The 20,199-nt window shown below is 42.8% G+C and overlaps 1 protein-coding gene across 22 annotated transcripts in view; it reads left to right on the top strand.

Moving 5' to 3' along the window:
* Window positions 1–4,899: 4,899 nt before the first annotated feature.
* Window positions 4,900–20,199, top strand: part of LOC127640787 (cadherin-1-like) — an 87,948-nt gene continuing 72,648 nt past the window's right edge. For all 22 annotated transcript variants that reach the window (XM_052124710.1, XM_052124359.1, XM_052124671.1 and 19 more), the window contains exons 1-11: window positions 4,900–5,060; window positions 5,280–5,394; window positions 11,113–11,357; window positions 12,407–12,547; window positions 12,643–12,798; window positions 12,989–13,133; window positions 14,337–14,509; window positions 14,594–14,722; window positions 17,794–17,874; window positions 17,970–18,125; window positions 19,486–19,630. In XM_052124710.1, the coding sequence (XP_051980670.1) occupies window positions 5,010–5,060; window positions 5,280–5,394; window positions 11,113–11,357; window positions 12,407–12,547; window positions 12,643–12,798; window positions 12,989–13,133; window positions 14,337–14,509; window positions 14,594–14,722; window positions 17,794–17,874; window positions 17,970–18,125; window positions 19,486–19,630 (1,537 nt within the window). In that variant the 5' untranslated portion in view covers window positions 4,900–5,009. The remainder of the gene's footprint in view (window positions 5,061–5,279; window positions 5,395–11,112; window positions 11,358–12,406; window positions 12,548–12,642; window positions 12,799–12,988; window positions 13,134–14,336; window positions 14,510–14,593; window positions 14,723–17,793; window positions 17,875–17,969; window positions 18,126–19,485; window positions 19,631–20,199) is intronic.

The following is a 20,199-nucleotide window of genomic DNA, read 5'->3' as shown; positions in this document are numbered from 1 at the left end:
ATGTGGATGCCCGCTTCCCTTAGCGGTCAGCGATGACGTCATTCTACAGGCTCTGAAGGGGAGTACCTGGCGGCATTCTCGGTACACAGGTGGAAAGAAAGGAACCGGGTGGGGGTGTGGCTATGAGCGGTGCCCAAACTCGTGGAACCGATCGAGTAGCCTTGAGGGGTGGGGCGGAAGTTTCCAGTCCAGCATTGTGCTCACGGCCGCCAGGGAAAGCATAGCGGACATCTGGACCACATCCAGGAACTACACAGAGGAGGAAAGACATCTTTAAAAAGATGTGTCCTGAAAAGGACGTTCGTATTAAAATGCTTAAATTATCAAATAACTTATTCATTGTTTATTTGCCTTTTTATTAATAATTCAGAGTATCCAAACTTGCTTGACAAATGTTGTTGTGTTCAACACAGAGGTGAACACCACTCCACAGATACACACACATTTATTCAGCAAACTGCTGTAACATGTAACAAGATACAAGCTTTGTCCATTATATGTTATAAATACATAAATTAGCTATTATTTTATGTAATTTACCCAAAAATGTAAATCATTTACTCACCCTCATGATGGTCTGAACCCGTATGACTCTTATATCTTTTTTCCGTGAAACACAACAAGGGATGTTTGGCCGAATGTTCAACATTAACGATCGATTAATGATCTTTTTGCCATACAATAAAAGTTAATTGTTACTGAGACTGTCATTCTGCTTTAAGGAATTATCCAGGTTTATTACAAGTTGAGCTCAGTCGACAGCTTTTATGGCATAATGTTGATAACCACAAAAATTTATTTTGACTCGTCCCTCCTTTTCTTCTTCTTTCCATCTTACAATGGAAGTGAATGTGGCCAATTCATAAACATTAAACTACTCATTGTTTCAAAAGTATAGTCACAAGACATAAACAACATTTGTGTTAACATGATTTAAGTGTGATAAAATCATATATTAAACTTTTCTTTGTAAAGCTATATCCAATTTTACAACAAAAATCATGATTTAAAAATCTGCTTAAATAAAATTATAAGCTTCACATTTCTGCCTTTAAACCCTCCAAATATTGACCTCATTGACTTTAATTGTAAGTGCCTCATTGTAGCTCAGATTTTTGCTTTTTTTAAAGAAAAGGAGGGACAAGTCTAAATTAATGTTTGTGGAAATCAACATTATGCCACAAATGTTGTCGATTGAGCTCAACTTATATTGAACCGGAATATTCCTTTAACATCTCCTATTGTGCTCCATGGAAGAAAAAATCACCTTACTACAAATGCCATTGTTGAACTAGATAGGTATCACTGCGAGAACATGACTATGGAAACGTTGCGGTCACGGCTTGCTTCGTAAGAAAGCAAGCCACACCAGAGGCTCGGTCCATCTACCTACGGGTTTGAGGCCAGCGCGGCTAGCACTGGGGGCGATTTGGGGACTTCAATGGGACCACCTCCGCTGGGTAAATCCCCACGGACCTCCCATTCCCCAACATGCTCGTTTGCTCCAATCAGGTTTCTAGATGAGTGCTACGGCTTGTCTCAGAGGGAGTTCGACCTCTTCCAGTAGCGAATGGCTCAAGAGCCCGCACCCCGTCTGCTCATCACCAAGGGCATGCAGGAAGCAGACACCATCCGTCTCATGGCCGGCCTTCAAGAAGAAGGCTTCGAAGCACCCAGGGACCAGGAGACCCGCTGTTCCAGTAGGAGAATCTATTGTTCCCTTTTCATCTAATTTTGCTGCATGATCAAGTAGCTGCATTACTCAAAATTTAACAAAGGAGCAGTTTCCTTATTCGGTGTGGTCACTATGACCACCATCCACCATTCCCTTTTTCCAGGTCCAGCAGCGACCCCCACCCCTGCGCATGGAAAGGCGGTGGGTTTTGGCCAATTTCAAACCTGCGAGTACTGATCAGGGCTCTACACAGACTCCCGTTCAAGATGCTGACACAAAAACGCATTTTAGTTAGCGATCAAGATTGGTTTGCTGCGGTAGAACTGAAGGACACGTACTTCTACGTCTCAATTCCACCTCGACGCAGACCCTTTCCTGCCACTTGCGATCAAGGTTCTGGTGTACCAGTACGAGGTTCTCCCTTTCTGTCTGTCCCTGCTCCCTTTTTTCTTCACGAAGGCTGCTTAAGGCTCACCCTCGGGATGTGTTGTGTGTGCACAGGGATCTGGTGCTTATGCAACTCAGCCGGCTAGGGCTTCGGATCAATGAGGAAAAGAGCAAGCCCCTCCTGGCCTCATGAACGGGCATGCAAAGTTGGTGTTCTGACCTGTTTGAAGGGGTTCAGACAGAAAACAGCGGTTCCACAGAAACTGTATTGAGGCTCCTGGGGCATATGGCATCCTCAGCGGTGGCCACACCACTCGGGTTGATGCATATGAGACCACTTCAGCACTGGCTCCAGACTCGAGTCCCGAGATGGGCATGGTCACATTGCGTGGCTATCACGCCGGTCTGTCGCCGCCTCTTCAGCCCTTGGACCGACCTCAAATATCTACGGACAGGTGTCCCCCTAGACTAGGTCTCCAGGCACGTATCCTCCAAAACGGGCTGGGGCGCTGTATGCAACGGGCACACAGCCGCACCTCAACTGCCTCGCATTTTTTGAAAATACTGCTCACCCTGCGGAGGTTCCGGCCATTGATCCAAGGCAAGCACTTGATGGTTAGGACAGACAACATGGCAACGGTGACATATTTCGACCGTTAAGATGGCTTACGCTCCCATTGTATGTCACAACTCGCCCGCCATCTCCTCCTCTGGAGTCAGCAACACCTCAAGTTGCTGTGAGCCACTCACACTCAGGCTAGGGCCCCCTCTACGAGGCACCTGTATGCCTTGACGTGGCGTCTGTTCGCTAAGTGGTGTTCTTCCTGACGTGAAGACCCCCAGAGATGCGAAGTCGGACCAGTGCTTTCCTTCCTGCAGGAGAGGTTGGAGGGACGGCTGTCCCCTTCCACCTTGAAGTTGTATGTAGCTGCTATTGCAGCACACCATGATCTTCACGAGCATGACCTGATCTTCAGTTTCCTGAGAGGCATCAGGAGGCAGACCATGCCTCGTTCCCTCATGGGACCTCCCGTAGTCCTTTGGGGTCTACAGGGAGCCCCCTTTGAGCCCTTGGAGTCAGCTGAGCTTAAGGCACTCTCTTCAAAGACTGCCCTCCTGACTGCGATCACTTCCATCAAGAGAGTAGGTGACCTGCAAGCGTTATCTATCAGTGAAACATGCCTGAAGTTCAGTCCGGGCTCCTCTCACATGATCCTGAGACCCAGACCTGGCTATGTGCACAAGGTTCCCACAGCCCCATTCAGGGATCAGGTAGTGAACCTGCAAGCGCTGCCTCAGGAGGAGCCAGGCCCAGCCTTGACATTGCTGTGTCCATTGCTCGCTTTATGCATTTATTTGGAACGCATGCAGAGCTTTAGAGACTCTGAGCAGCTCTTTGTCTGCTTTGGTGGACAGCAGGAAGGAAGCGATGTCTCCAAGCAAAGGATTGACCACTTGATCATTGGCGTCACTCTGGGCGGGGTGTGGTCTCAGTCGTGACGTGGACATTGGTGGTCCCAGTCAGATGAAAAATGTTAACTCTTTTCAGGGAGAAAAACGAAAAAAGAGAAAGAAAAAAATTATTTCTTTGGGCAGCCGACTTGTCCCGAGGGGCTGTTCGATGCTCATAATAGCGTCGGGGGAGGTTACGTGTCAGACTGGTGCGCTGGCTATGATGCACACAGTATTCCACCCATCTCGCACCACCAGTTCACGTAATACAGTCCAGCTAGTTGTTATGCGTTTTGTAGGGGACCCCTAGTGTCACTTCATCAACACAACGTTGAGTGAGTGACAGATAGGGAATGTCCTGTTTACTTCCATAACCTCCGTACCCTGATGGAGGGAACGAGACGTTGTGTCCCTGCTGCCACAATGCTGGACTACCCACTGAAATGGCCGAGACCTTCTCTCTCGGCTCCTCAGCACAAAACCTGTATGAGCGGTTCACACACCAGCTCCTTTATACCCGTATGTCTGGGGGACTGGCAGGCAAATACCACTCGCAATTCCCATTGGCTTTTTATCTAAGATCAGAAGATGTCTCTGGCTCCCAAGAGTGACCCCTTGTGTCACTTCATAGACACAACATCTTGTTCCCTCCATCAGGGAATGGAGGTTACAGAAATAACCAGGACACTTTCACAATGGAACAGAACAAAAGTTTGCCTAAAAATTATGACTTATTCAGTGACGTTTTGGGGGTTTTCAGTGATGATACAGTGCTAAAAGCAGCACCGTTTGTAGGCATAAGTGAACTAGATGGTCGCCTATTGTGGCACTAGCTGAGGGGGCGCTAATGAAGAAACTTTGCAATAGTGAAACATGAGATGACAAAATAATGCACAACAGTGTCTGTATCCTTCATGAAAATAGCAGAAAGATGTGTACAATTTTGCAGAAATTTTACTGAGATGTACTGTAACCTAAGTGACAACTTCCGTTTGTAACAGCCGCGGTCTCTCCTACTTAGTACCGTCACCTCCCCTACCTTCAAAGGAGACACAAGGAAATGTTGCCCCACCACCAGGAAATGAGGATATGATGGTGAGAAACATCTATTATGGATGGCTCCTGGCTGATAATCCTGTAGCTGGACAACTGAAGGCATTGGTGCTGAATATATGCTTATAATAAACCTTGTGCATAAAAAATAACAACAACACACACAAAAAGAAACTTGATATTTTATGATGATTTTATTTTTAATATTAACCATCCTCAGAATTGATAGTTGTTATATTCCATAATCAATTTCATTATGTATGTATTTAATGGTGTGTTCTATCACTGGATGGGCTACACCCTTAGGCAAGCCAATAGAAAGAGGATAAACACAATCTGGATGTTGCGAAACTTTTGGGAACTTAAGGAATTTCCTTTGCAAGAAGCAGCTGCACAAGATTAAAAACTCTTGGAAAAAAGCACTGAGGGTTTTGCTCATAGAATGGAGACTATGAGGATTGTGCGATTGGGAGTTATTATTTTCCTTTGTCAGGTAAGATTTATTCTGGCACTATTTTAAAAAGTGGCCGAACAAAGTTTGGATATATTAAAAATTGTCTTAGTTTAGCTGGTCTTGGCTGGTCTCCCTGCCTGGTAAGTTTAGTCTCTTGTGCTAATGTGTACTATTGTACTTGATGAATTATTCAGATGTTATATATCAAGTGAAAATATGTATTTAATTTGATTTATGAATTTAATACCTTTAAATTAGGAGCTTTCTTGTGGATTTGCGGATGAATCGTCATGTTTACCTGGCTTTGAGTCAGAGTTGTTGGTTTTTAAAGTCCACAGAGATCATCTTCACAGAGGGAAACGACTAGGAAGAAGTAGGTTTTTTTTTTTTTGTTGATATGTTTTAAACGTTATAGAGTCTCTTCAGAATGTGTTTAGATATATTAGATTATCCCAAATGATTTTATGTGTGTCCTTTCAAAACCATTGCACTAAACTAAAACTTCTACTAAAATATGATATTCTACTTAATGTTAATAAAGTTAATAAAGAGTGGCTTGATCACAATACTATGTAAGCATAATGCAAGACTGAGCTGGTTAATCTTTTTAATAGTTGCTTCTTTTATCTTTTAATTTTAAAATGCTTTCATGCTACTTATATATTTATTTATTTTTTCAAATTCCATAGTTATAGCCTGTAACTCTAAGCATAATGTTAGAAATGTATAGATTTTATAAATATTAATATATAATATGTATTTTATCAATTTTAAATATAAAAACTATGAAAATATAGAAAAGAGAGCTGAAAGTTGGACTCATTGTTTGGTTCTGAATGGGCTTAAAGTTGATGTGACACAGTAAGCATCGTTCTGAAGTGGAGAAGCCACACCACAATACCTTAAAGACCCCATTAAATGGCGTAACGAGTGAAGTTTAATAGGCAAGACACTTGAGTTAACGTCACAGCCATTAACCATGATTTGCTGATACCTATTGCAGTCAGAGGGAGTGTGGGGAGGGACATTCTCATCCCAAAGAACATTTGATTGGACAAAACATTTGGATGCACCCGAGTGCAAGATATGTCATCAATATATTATTCATCCATTTTCCCAGAAGAGAGAAATATTGTTTGTTATACCATGGTCTGTTAAAATACTCAATTTCCGATTCTGCTGGAATGCGTGCATTAAAACTGTTTGATGCACAGGTAGTTCCAGTCAGTTTTAAGGGGTGGTCACACTAGGATTTGAGCATGCAAATTTTTTTCAGACAATGCAACAAACCAGGATATGATGTCACATGGGAGGGATACTAATGTAAGTAAATAATACATCACAAATAGCAAATAATAATGTATAAAACATTTAAAAATATATTGTCTTCTCAATTTCCTGCAACAACAAAAAACGCAGATTTAAAATATTTACTCTTGGTTAAAAAAAAAAGAGTTATGAGTTCACCCAGCTTAAACATTGGAATGCAGCATAGTATGAAAATTCTTTGCATGAGCTTGCGTTTCCGTTCTCCTGTGTTTGAATGGGAGTGAATGGAGCGCAAAATGTAGTGTGACCGCCCCATTAATCACTGTTCTATGTTAATGCTCACACTCTTCTGGCCTCCATAATGAGACATTGCGAGAGTTTTATGCCTAAATGACCTACGGACACAAATATAATGTATCAAATCTGATGAATCAGAGGCGAAAAAACTTGTTTACTGTCGTAACCTCCATTCCCAATGAAGTGACACTAGGGGGTGCTCTTGAGAGCCCGAGACACCTTCAGATCTTTGAGAAAAGGCCAATGAGAAGTAGGCGAATTGGCGATCTAAATTTGATTGCCACTCCCCTGGCATACAGGTATAAAGTGAGCCCTGGGCAGCGGATTTAGTCAGGTTTTTGCACTGAGGAGCCGAGACAAGGTCCCAGGCACTACAGCGGTGTATTTCAGCCTGTGGCAAGAGGGACACAACATCTCGTTCCCTCCATCAGGGAACAGAGGCTACGACAGTAACCGAGACATTCCCCTTCTGTCACTCACTCGACATTGTGTCGATGAAGTGACAATAGTGGTCCCTTAAATGCCACGTTGGCTGAACTGTATTACGTGGCTGCCAGTGCAGGTGTAGGCAAGCTACTGTGAGAGTAGTAACAGATGCACTCAGACTGCACGTAGCCTCCCCAGGCACCCCAAAACCTTGTGTGCTTCCCCATAACCCTGTCCGCCAGCCGCTGCCTTTTCTCTCTATATTTACCTCTCCACAGAAGAATGGATTTTGCTGAGGTCTTAAATGCTCATGAAATGTGCTGGGGAAGGCATTCTTATCTGTACCTATTCTTTGGGTAAAGACCCTGCGGAGGCCACACCCTGCCCCGAAAGGGGGGGGGGGGGGGGTAAAGAGTGGCGAATACGACACAGGGGCTGAAAGTTTTATGCCGCATGTGGAAGAGGCACAGGTGTAGATCCTACCCATTGTGGGGGAGGAGTTGCTACAAGACACTACGACCGGGGGGCAGAGGGCTCTGCCAAGAAAGAGGGAGACTGAACCGCAGAAGATACGTCACAGGAGATTATCTGGGAAACCGAAAACCTGTGGAGCACTTACCCCAGCAACGATAAGGCTGGGTCTGCCTCCTCCGGGGACAGTGCTTGCACTCCGCCTGTTGTCTCACTGCCGAAAACTCCTGCGCAAAGTCCTCGATGGTGTCGCCGAAGAGGCAGATGTGGGAAATTGGTGTGTTCAGGAACCGTGCCTTGTCCGCTTCCACACCCAGAGGTGGCGCTCCTGGAACACGAGCGTGAACATCGTCTGCCCGAGTGCGCACGCTGCGACCTTAGTAACGCAGAGGGTGAGGTCAGTCACCAAGCCCTCGTGCAGATTTTTCAGCGCTTTTGACTGAAGGACCTGGAGACCAATGGCGTGACCAGTGGCGCTGTAAGCTTTCGCCGTCAACGACGACATAATCTTACAGGCCCGGGAGGGGAGTGCCGGGCAACTCCGCCAGCCGTCAATCTCATCTCAGAACTGGGTGGAGGCAAACAAGTGTACCGGGTAGTGGGCAGTCCGTGGGGATTTACCCCCAAATCGCTTTCAGCGTCAGCCGGGGCAGCCTCGTACACGTAGGTAGGAGGACTAGCGCAGGGGACAGCTGAAGTGTCTTTCTTACGTGAGGCTGCAACATTGCAATGGTGATGTTCTCGCAGTGAGAACATGAACCATCCACAAATGCATTTTCAATGTAATCCGGGCCCAGACACGTGAGGCAGCGATTGTGGCCGTCGATGTCATCTTTAAAAAGACGCATCTTGAAAAAGACGCACAACGTTACCATGTCTACTCTTTCAGAGAAAATATAATCTTTTTTTAGAGGGGAAATATTTCTTAAAGCGCTGTCGAAGCACCCAGGGGTGTAATCTACTGCGAAAGTGCAGAGTGGAGAGGAACCGCTGGTAGTGCGCCTTATATCCAACAGCCAGGCTCGAAGAGCTTTCATTGAAGGTGAATGGAATGCCAGTGTTATTAAGCTCACTGAGATACGGCCGCTCAGCTCCGAAGAAAAAATCTGACCTAATCCGCTGCCCAGGGCTCCCTTTATACCCGTATGTCGGGGGAGTGGCATGCAAATTTAGATCACCAATTTGCCTACTTCTCATTGGCCTTTTCTCAAAGATCTGAAGGTGTCTCGGGCTCTCAAGAGCAACCCCTAGTGTCACTTCATCGACACAACATCGAGGGAGTGACAGAAGGGGAACGGAAGAGACACCAGCGTACATCAGCCCTGTATTACTCGCCCAAAGCACTTGTAAGGAATGTATGGTTTGACATTCAGAGTTTTCTGAGGGTGTGAGGAAATCGCTCTTTATTGAGAATATGTAAATTGGAACAAGGATCCTCCTCCCGGCCCTCCACCAGGGTACGGAGTGGTCTTGGTACCAGCTCCGGAGCGAACGTCTGACTGCCTGGGTTGCCCGTCTCAGGAGAGCTTCAGAGCTTTCCTGGTCCTGGAAGAGGTCCTGGAGATGGTGGGTGTACACCACCTGTGAGGTGCTCGATGCTGGGGCTGAGATCTGGGACCGGGTTGAGGCGAAGCTACCTGTTGTAGCATGTGGGACACCCTCAGCGAGCAGGTGAAGGGCGCTGGTTTGGAGGCACCTTGGCACGATGTGGGATATCACCTCTGTTGCTGGGCGAAGTTGTCGACGGTGTCACCGAAGAGGCCAAGCTGGGAGACAGGGGCGTTGAGAAAGCATGCCTTGTCAACGTTGTGCATCTTGACCATGTTCAGTCAGAGGCTGTGACCTTCGTGGCTCTGATAGCGAGGACGATACAGAGCGCAGTTCCTGCAGCACATCGGGGTCGGGACTACCCAGGTGCAGATCTTTGAGTGCTTTGGCTTGGTGGACTTGCAGGAGAGCCATGGCATGCAGGGTGGAGGCGGCCTGTCCGGTGGCGCTGTAGGCTTTCGAGGTCAGTGATGACGTCATTCTACAGGCTCTGGAGGGGAGTACCGGGTGATCCCGCTAGGTGGCGGCATTCTTGTGGCTGCCCCGCCACCCAGGCTAGTGAGAGCGGACAAGCGGAGGGGTCAGTTCCAGGCAGTAAAAGGTGCCTCCACTACCGTGTCATCTCATTATGCACTTCCGGGAAGAAAGGAACCCCGGGGGGTGTGGCTATGAACAGCGCCCAGACCCGAGGAACCGATCGAGTAGCCATGAGAGGGGGCTGAAGTTTCCAATCCAGCCTCGTGCTCACGGCAGCATAGCGGACATCTGCACTTCAGCCTCAGAGTGGGCGAGCAGACTCCGTGCAGCGGCGATGTCGTCATCCAATTCCGGGGGCTCAAGGGAGAATGTCAGCTGGCCGCGAAGCGAGCCGCACTCACCCCAAGCTCGGACGGAAGCAAGCAAGCGTGCCTGAGGCAGGTGGTTCGTGGTTTATTTGCCCGGCGAAACCGAGCCCATCATGATCCAAATCGCCTTCATCACCAGCCGGGTCTTCCTCAATCCCGTGGGAAAGAAGGAACGATGCGGGGGGTGGCTGAAGTGGCTTTCTCTCGTGAAAAAATAAAGCCGTGACCGCAATGTAGCCATGGCTACGTTCTCGCACTGAGAACATGGACCATTCATAAGACGCTGCCTGTGTGTGATTGCAGCCCAGGCACGCGAGGCAGCTTTTATGACTGTCAGATGAGGAGAGAAATCAACCGCATCCGGGAACTACACAGACATATTTAAAAAGATGTGTCCTGAAAAGGATGTTCAACGCCTACTGAGTGGGAACTCAAACTCTTTTAGAGGAAGTAAACTCTTTTTAGGAGGAGAAACACGCGCCGTAGATCCAACAGCAGTGCTTATCACCAGTAGAGGTGAGTGGAACAGAGGTGAACTCAGCTTTGCTGTTGCACAACCTTTCGGCTCCGAAGAAAAATCCTGACTGACAGTCGCTGTCCCGCTTCCCTTTATACCCGTATGTCCGGGACGGGGCATGCAAATTCTGTCTGCCAATATGACATTGGCCTTTTCTCAAGCTCAGGGGTACGTTTGGCGTCCCAAGAAGACCCCTTGTGTCACATCATTTGACACAACGTCGAGTGAGTTACAGAAGGGGAACATTAATTAATTTATGTATTGATTCAGGTCTAGTAAAGGTGATAGTAAATAAAGAGTTCACAGCATCAAAATAAGTGTGTTATGAGATTTTATGAGTGGTTATCTTCTCTTACACTAATGTTAGAAGGTTTGTAATGGCTATCAAGTGACGCTTCTCACTTTTTATGTGACTGTGATGATCGTTTAACTCAATTCTGAGATACTAACAAATTAATGTGTAATTTAACTATTTCTTGTACAAAAATCATCAGATAAATATGCTTTACCATATCACTCTTCATTCCATCCCACGCAATATTATTATCCATCCGCACCCTTTATGGCCATCTGACATTCATTCCAGTTCTGCAAACTTTATTATTGCTAGTTGTATTAAATTATCAAATAACTTATTCATTGTTTATTTGCCATTTTATTAATAATTCAGAGTATCCAAACTTGCTTGACAAATGTTGTTGTGTTCATTGAATCCCAGTAACGTTCAATACCTGTGATGGAAGAACCAGAACACTCTTTCAGTCTGTTGACAAGCGGTTTGATGTGAACATGGATGGTGTTTTATCACTAAAGAGACCAGTTACTCTTCATGAAGGCCACAAGGTGTTTTCTGTGCACGCTTGGGACTCCAGTGGCAAGAAACATACAGCTTTTGTCAGAGTTGAGCGTGCACATAATCATGAAGAGCATCATATGGACACGGAGGTGAACACCACTCCACAGGTACACACACATTTATTCAGCAAACTGCTGTAACATGTAACAAGATACAAGCTTTGTCCATTATATGTTATAAACACATAAATGAGCTATTATTTTATGTAATTTACCCAAAAATGCAAATAATTTACTCACCCTCATGATGGTCTGAACCCATATGACTCTTATATCTTTTTTCTGTGAAACACAACAGGGGATGTTTGGCCGAATGTTCAACATTAACGATCGATTAATGATCTTTTGCCATACGATAAAAGTTAATTGTTACTGAGACTGTCAATCTGCTTTAAGTAATTATCCGGGTTTATTACAAGTTGAGCTCAATCGACAGCTTTTATGGCATAATGTTGATAACCACAAAAATGTATTTTGACTCGTCCCTCCTTTTCTTCTTCTTTCCATCTTACAATGGAAGTGAATGTGGCCAATTCATAAACATTAAACTACTCATTGTTTCAAAAGTATAGTCACAAGACATAAACAACATTTGTGTTAACATGATTTAAGTGTGATAAAAGTATGTATTAAACTTTTCTGTGTAAAGCTATATTCAATTTTACAACAAAAATCACCATTTAAAAATCTGCTTAAATAAATGTTTAACCTTCACATTTCTGCCTTTAAACCATCCAAAGATTGACCCCATTGACTTTAATTGTAAGTGCCTCATTGTGACTCAGATTTGTGCTTTTTTTAAAGAAAAGGAGGGACGAGTCTAAATAAATGTTTGTGGAAATCAACATTATGCCACAAAGGTTGTCGATTGAGCTCAACTTATATTGAACTGGAATATTCCTTTAACATCTCCTTTTGTGCTCCATGGAAGATAAAATCCTTCAGGTTTGGAACAACATGGGGGTTAGGAAATGATGACAGTATTTTAATGATTGGATGAACTGCCCTTTACATTTCAAATAGTCAGAAGTCAGCAAAATAAATAAATATATTCTCTTATATGTTTTTTATAACACATCTCAGTAGACTGTAAAGAAATTGCTTCTCATATTGCTTAAAGTGGAGCAGCACACATCATTCAAGCGTTCGATTTCCAGATGGAATCTCTCTCCGATTTTCCGGTCCTGACGTTTCCAAAGTCATCATCTGGTCTAAAGAGGAGAAAGAGAGGTTGGGTTATTCCTCCATTTAATGAACCTGAGAACAGTAAAGGTCCTTTCCCAAAAAAGCTGGCCCAGGTCAGTGAGAATATTGAAGTGAAAATTATATATGGATTTGGAAAAATGGGCCGATCTGTAATTGATTTTGTTCTGTCATTTCTGTCTGTATTTAGATAAAGTCAGATTATGCAAAGGAAACTCGGATGGTGTACAGTATCACAGGTGAAGGTGTCGATCTGGACCCTAAAGGGCTTTTCACCATAGAAAAACTTACAGGGAATCTCTTTGTGACTCAGAAACTGGACAGAGAGAAAAAAGCTTCATACCGTGTAAGTTGATTTGATTTAATTTTGCTCTTTCTTATTTTAGTATTTCATTATTGGATTTATTATTTATTATTATTGGAAATGTCTAATCATGAATTTCTTAAATTCTTGAAAGCTGCCATCTTCTAAATAGTTAAATGTCACCGGACATATTTGTCTCTTAACATGCCCGTCTTTCATCCCATGTCTTCAGCTCATAGTTCATGCTGTTGCAGCTGAAGTGGATATCAAAGAGACTCCCATGGAAGTCATTGTCCATGTGATTGACCAAAATGATAACAACCCTGTGTTTACTCAAAATCCTTTCAGCGGACATGTTCCTGAAGCTGCTAAGAAAGGTAAGCATAAGGTGTAATTTATTTTAAAGGAAATGACTCTTAATCAACATGGGCTGATTATGGGGTCATACTGTATTAAGCTATTCCCTTCAAAAGATGAATCATTTAGTTTCTCATAATAATTGTCCCGTTCAAAAATGCTTCACAATGTCTGCACACAAGTTTTAATAAGTACACCTCTTATAGTTATATCATGTTAGGAATGGAGTTGGGTGGCAATTCATTTGTTGAAAAGTTTTTTTTTGCTTTCCCTTTCAAAAGGTTTCCTCACAACAAATGAATTATGGTTTTACTACAGTAATATTGTATTAACCATGACTGTAATAACCAAGGTACATTTTGTGGTTACTATGAGTTTACTACAAATATGATACATTTTAAAATTAATTCCAGGATTTTACAACATTTAACAGTAATTTCTTACAAAAAAAATACTCCTTTCAAAATTTTACAGTAAAATCAGTGCAGGCTATGTCATTTTACTGTGAAAAAGAAATAACAATATCGCACTGCATTATGGGATAATTGTGTTTTCTTCAAAGTCACTGTAAAGGGATTAAAGGAAAGGAGGCGAGAACGTCACGGGTTACTTAAAAGTGTACCTTAGGCAGGTAGTCAGGATGAGGGTGCAATATTGCTTTTAGCCATTTGGGCAAAATCTAAGCAGGCTGGCAAGACAGACAGAGCCTGCAGATCCCCAATTCTTTTTAGAGAAGTAATTGCCATAAGAAAAACCATCTTGAGGGTCAGAAGTTTCTCAGACGCTGACTCTAGAGGTTCAAAGGGGGTCTCAACCAGACCCTCAAGGACTATTGCTAAGTCCCATGAAGGGATCCTGGTCCTAGCAGGAGGTCTCAGTCACATGGCTCCACGACCGAAGCGAGCGAGCAGAGGATTCTTCCTCCGCCACCCAGATTGAGGCGAGTCACTACGCCACCACGAGGACTTGGAGCGCATTGGGAAATGGGAATTCTAAATTTGGGAGAATTTTTTTTTGTGTGTTTCTGGAATCAGAAGATTTCAGAAGAGTCGTTTTTACAGTTTAGTTTTAATAAATGCTCTTTTTGGACTATGGAGGAAGTTTTGAGTTCAAGGGGTAAGGTATGTTTTTATTGCACATTGAACTCGTTTAAATCAACAGATCAAGGGAAATTTGTTTCCTCTAAGACCCCTAATTGTTATTTCATTCCTCTCTCTCTGAAGATTTTGAGTTTATGAAGGTCACTGCCACTGATGCCGATGAGCCCGATAATGACAACTCTGATGTCAGATACAGCATTATCAGCCAGGATCCACCATCACCAAAACTCAAGATGTTTGATATCAACACTGTAACTGGAGGGATCCGTGTGATCGAAACAGGCCTGGATAGAGAGGTTAGAAATTACATCCGACGAATAGATAAAAAAAAAAATTATTGTAATGAAGGCAAACTCACCGTAAATCCTCTTTCCTTTTAGAAATATTCCAGATATACTTTGGTCATTCGAGCTGCTGACATGGCTGGTGAAGGTCGTTCAACCACTGGCACAGCTGTTATTACAGTGACTGACAGCAATAATAAAGCACCTCAGTTCGAGTACAGCTCGGTAATGCACATAACTTGCATATATTTGTCTGAACCTAATTTTTTGGTTTGTTTAACTTTATACCCTATTCCACTATAAATAATTGTTGGTTTAGTACACTGCATCTGTACTTGAGAATGAAGTGGGCATGGAAGTGGCCAGACTGCCAGTGACTGATGATGATGAACCTGGATCAGCTGCCTGGTCTACCAAGTATCGGATTGTTAGTGGAGAAATGGATGGATTTTTCAATGTCAGTACTGGACCCAGCCAGCTAGAGGGCATCATCACCACTGTGAGGTCTTCAAGAAAAGGACCACGATCTCTGCGCACAGGACGGAGGAACCGGGGCGGGTGCCTGATGATTCGTGTAGCCGAGTCGCACGGTTCTGGCCAGCCAACGTGATGGGTTGGAAAGCACTAGCCACTCGTCCAAACTCCGGTCAAGGGGCACTAAGGGGACAATCATGTCTGACGTACCTGGGGGTGGGGGCAGCAGAAAATGTCATGTCAAGGAGCCTTGCTTCGTCCCAAGGTTGCTTCACTGAGGTGAAATTGAAGCACTTACCTTGCTCTGCGTACCCGGCATAGGGCAGGTCAGCGACTGAGGAGAAGGGCCTTTTGGGCCAGCCCCAAAACATGAACACACACATTAAACATGACATAAATCCCAAACTTCTGTATTGGGGGGGGGTCTTGAGATGTGGTACATGGTCTGGTGTGACAGGGCATGGAGCATGTGATCAGGGCGGAGCCCGTGGGGGGTGGAGCCATGAGAGGTTCGAGTTGTGGGCCTGGACCTTGGAGCAAAGGCTTGCTTGTGACATGGAGCGAGCTGTTTCTGGCGTGGCTGCGACAACATGACATGGCTGGCAATGCTGGCTCTGGGACAGATGAGGCTGGAAGCTCGTTGGCAGTGGCAAACGTGGCCGTTGGCCGTGCCAGGGGTGGGCATTGGCTCACTTGCCGTGGCAGGCGTGTGCGTGGGCTTGGCGGCCATGTCGTGGAACTCTGGCTCGGCATCTGCCTCCCCCTCAATGAACATGGAACCAATGATCAGCAGGGCTCGGTCGATATATTGAGTGAGGGTACTCTTACCTTCTGGCATCAGAGAAGAGATGGGCTCATTAATTCCAATCGGAAACTGTCCTTGAGGGCCACTTCATTAAAATCCACCTGGCTGGCCAGATCGCAGGAGTCCTACACGTAATCCTCCAGGGGACGATACCCCTGACATATGCGGAGGAGCTGAACTGCTGGGTTCATTATAGGTGGTCAAGTATTCCGTAACAATGCTGGCAAGTACAATGATGAAGACGATGACGAAGTGAACCCAAGTGCAGTTTATTTCAAAATGTGATAAATCCAAGTGTGAAACCAAAAACACAACATAAACATTAACTAGACTTGACTTAACTAGTAAACAAAACCATATACTGTAAAAAAAAGATGGACGACGCCCCTTCGCTCTTTTCCATTGGTGAGAACTGAAGCCGCCAGTGTCCCGATATGGCGCTGACATCTTGGGACTTGAGTCTGCGCAGTTGCGATTTCGGGACCAGACCTGCGCAGTAGTGAGCAGGAAGTAAAGCCGCAAATTCAAGGCCCCGCCCTCAGTCTCGCTGAATCAATCGCAAGCACACGCCCCTGCACTTTTGAATAATGACGGTGTGAAATAATTAATTATAGAAATGTAGATATTAAATTTAAAGCTCCAATCTCCTCAGTCCTCCGAAGAGCCCGAAAAAAGTCAGTTTGTGCTTTAGTGACTACTTTGCTCAGAGAACCTGTCAATCACAGCTGTCAATCATGATGTCACAGCACCGTTTTTATAGCATCAAATAACTAAAAACAAACTTATTTTGAAAACAAACACTTGAAATTACATCAACGTGATAGAAACGACAGTAAATGACAGAAACTATCTTTGGAAAAAAGATATGTGAAGTGTAATTTAATTGTTTAGTTGGTCTCACGTCCCGTTGAATAACATGGGGAGGCGGGGTTTATGACCTATACTAGGACCAGTCACCGGGGGGCGATCGAGATGTTTTGGCTTCACTTTTGAGGGCTTGTGCAGCACACTTGAACAAAACAAAACATAAACATTAACTAGACTTGACTTAACTATTAATCAAAACATAAACATGGGATGGGCTGGGCTGGGCAAAACAAAGTTACATAACCACAATACTTGACAAGAGACAATGGCAAAAATGAGGGCTTAAATACACAGACATGGGTAACAAGACAACCAATGAACAGATAACAAGACTATTAAACTAAACCAATGTCAATCTAGAACTGATAACAAAGTAATCAAACAATGGGCCAATGAAAACAAGACACATGAACAAGGGAAACACATGACAAGATCACATGAGGGAACAGGAACTAAACATTCAAAATAAAAGACATGAACACAAAACAATAACTAAAACACATCTAGACATTACAACTACCCTTTTCTGTGTAAAGTTATATCCAATTTTACACCTCTGTTGCCATGACAAATTAATGCTGCATGCCCTAAAACCTTAAAACGACTGTAGAAATCACCATTTAAAAATGTTTTTTGTTTTTTTAATAAAATTATAAGCTTCTGATTTCTGCCTTTAAACCATCCAAAGATTGACCCCATTGACTTAAATTGTAAGTGCCTCATTGTGACTCAGATTTGTGCTTTTTTTAAAGAAAAGGAGGGACGAGTCTAAATAAATGTTTGTGGAAATCAACATTATGCCACAAAGGTTGTCGATTGAGCTCAACTTATATTGAACTGGAATATTCCTTTAACATCTCCTTTTGTGCTCCATGGAAGATAAAATCCTTCAGGTTTGGAACAACATGGGGGTTAGGAAATGATGACAGTATTTTAATGATTGGATGAACTACCCTTTACATTTCAAATAGTCAGAAGTCAGCAAAATAAATAAATATATTCTCTTATATGTTTTTTATAACACATCTCAGTAGATTGTAAAGAAATTGCTTCTCATATTGCTTAAAGTGGAGCAGCACACATCATTCATTTGTCATCTTCCTCTAATTTTCCGGTCCTGATGCTTCCAATGTCTTCATCTGGTCTGAAGGGCAGAAAGGGAGGTTGTATTATTCCTCCATTTAATGAACCTGAGAACAGTAAAGGTCCTTTCCCAAAAAAGCTGGTCCAGGTGAGTGAGAATATTGAAGTGAAAATTATATATGGATTTGGAAAAATGGGCCGATCTGTAATTGATTTTGTTCTGTCATTTCTGTCTGTATTTAGATAAAGTCAGATTATGCAAAGGAAACTCGGATGGTGTACAGTATCACAGGTGAAGGGGCCGATCTGGAGCCTAAAGGGCTTTTCACCATTGAAAAATTTTCAGGGAATCTCTTTGTGACTCAGAAACTGGACCGAGAGAAAAAAGCTTCATACCGTGTAAGTTGATTTGATTTAATTTTGCTCTTTCTTATTTTAGTATTTCATTATTGGATTCTAAATGTCGAATCAAGAATTTCTTAAATTCTTGAAAGCTGCCATCTTCTAAATAGTTAAATGTCACCGGATGTAGCACACGTGTCAATAATATTGCACTTGTCACTAATATTAACCATAGGCCAGTAGGTTCGACTATGGAGGTGTAATAACAACACTGTTAAATAATGACGTAAATCTTTATATTTAAATGAATGATTGGAGTAATCGTTGATATTCAAAAAAGGAAAAAAAATAAACAAATTGTCAGTTCTTTTTGTTCAATATCAAACCACAGTTACAGGGATTCACTTCAATTCACAATAAGTGAACAATTTCACCTGACTCTGCTGTTTGTTCAATCAGTTGGGTGCACCCTCTAGGCTATAAAGATTCCTAGAATACTACACCTTCAATATAAAATACAACCCCATAACATTGATAAATGTTCACAATTGTATTTTTGGACAGGTCACTAAATCACATTCAAAACATAAAGAAAAGAACTAAATAAAAAAACAGTTCAGAAGAAACAATTCACATAGTCAGTTCAAAAGAATCGTTTGAGCTGTTCAGTTCAAAAGGTTGAGTTTGAAAAGTTCACTTCAAACTCGTTTGGAAGAATTTGATTCAAAAGATTTGATTCACAGATTCAGTTCAAAGTTCCTCAGAATCGAAAAAAAATATGATTCTGCAGTTCCAAAGAATATCTGTTTGCGCAGGAAAACAAAACACTGGAAGCAGTCTTTACAAATTAAAGCTCAGTCCCGTTTAGGAAAAAACTAACAGGCAGGCAATCAGAACTTTCCTACCCAATTCCACAGGTGTTGGCTCAACTTAAATCAGGCAATCAATCAACGTTCATCTCGCTGGGAAGGCTCGCCATCTTAGATCATAACGCTGAAATGAACGCTGTTTCAGCGTAGGACAAAAAACCTGACCAAATCCAAAAAAAATAGATCATATAGATGTCTCTTATCCAATCCTCTCTGACGATCTTAACTGTTACACAAAGTTATGCTGCTGCTCGTCTCAGTCACGCAGAGAAACAAAAATGGCTTTCCCCATACAGCAACTAACGTGGTGGGGCGGGACTTCAACATATACCTCTCGTAATTGGACAAATCAATAAAATGTCAATCATCACACTGACATGCATTTCTTTTTGATTTTATATTTTTTCCTACACTTTTCACCCATTTCTGAATAGGTTATTATTTTAACAACAAATTAATTCCTTTTTATAATTAATTCTTCAAATTATACAGAGTTACACGGACATATTTGTCTCTTAACATGCCCGTCTTTCATCCCATGTCTTCAGCTCGTAGTTCATGCTGTTGCAGCTGAAGTGAATATCAGAGAGACTCCCATGGAAGTCATTGTCAGTGTGATTGACCAAAATGACAACAACCCTGTATTTACTCAAAATCCTTTCAGCGGACATGTTCCTGAAGCTGCTAAGAAAGGTAAGCATAAGGTGTAATTTATTTTAAAGGAAATGACTCTTAATCAACATGGGCTGATTATGGGGTCATACTGTATTAAGCTATTCCCTTCAAAAGATGAATCATTTAGTTTCTCATAATAATTGTCCCGTTCAAAAATGCTTCACAATGTCTGCACACAAGTTTTAATAAGTACACCTCTTATAGTTATATCATGTTAGGAATGGAGTTGGGTGGCAATTCATTTGTTGAAAAGTTTTTTTTTGCTTTCCCTTTCAAAAAGGTTTCCTCACAACAAATGAATTATGGTTTTACTACAGTAATATTGTATTAACCATGACTGTAATAACCAAGGTACATTTTGTGGTTACTATGAGTTTACTACAAATATGATACATTTTAAAATTAATTCCAGGATTTTACAACATTTAACAGTAATTTCTTACAAAAAAATACTCCTTTCAAAATTTTACAGTAAAATCAGTTCAGGCTATGTCATTTTACTGTGAAAAAGAAATAACAATATCGCACTGCATTATGGGATAATTGGGTTTTCTTCAAAGTCACTGTAAAGGGATTAAAGGAAAGGA

Source organism: Xyrauchen texanus, chromosome 1, assembly GCF_025860055.1.
Source record: "Xyrauchen texanus isolate HMW12.3.18 chromosome 1, RBS_HiC_50CHRs, whole genome shotgun sequence".
NCBI classification, from domain to species: domain Eukaryota; kingdom Metazoa; phylum Chordata; class Actinopteri; order Cypriniformes; family Catostomidae; genus Xyrauchen; species Xyrauchen texanus.
This window is presented reverse-complemented; position numbering and strand designations above follow the sequence as displayed.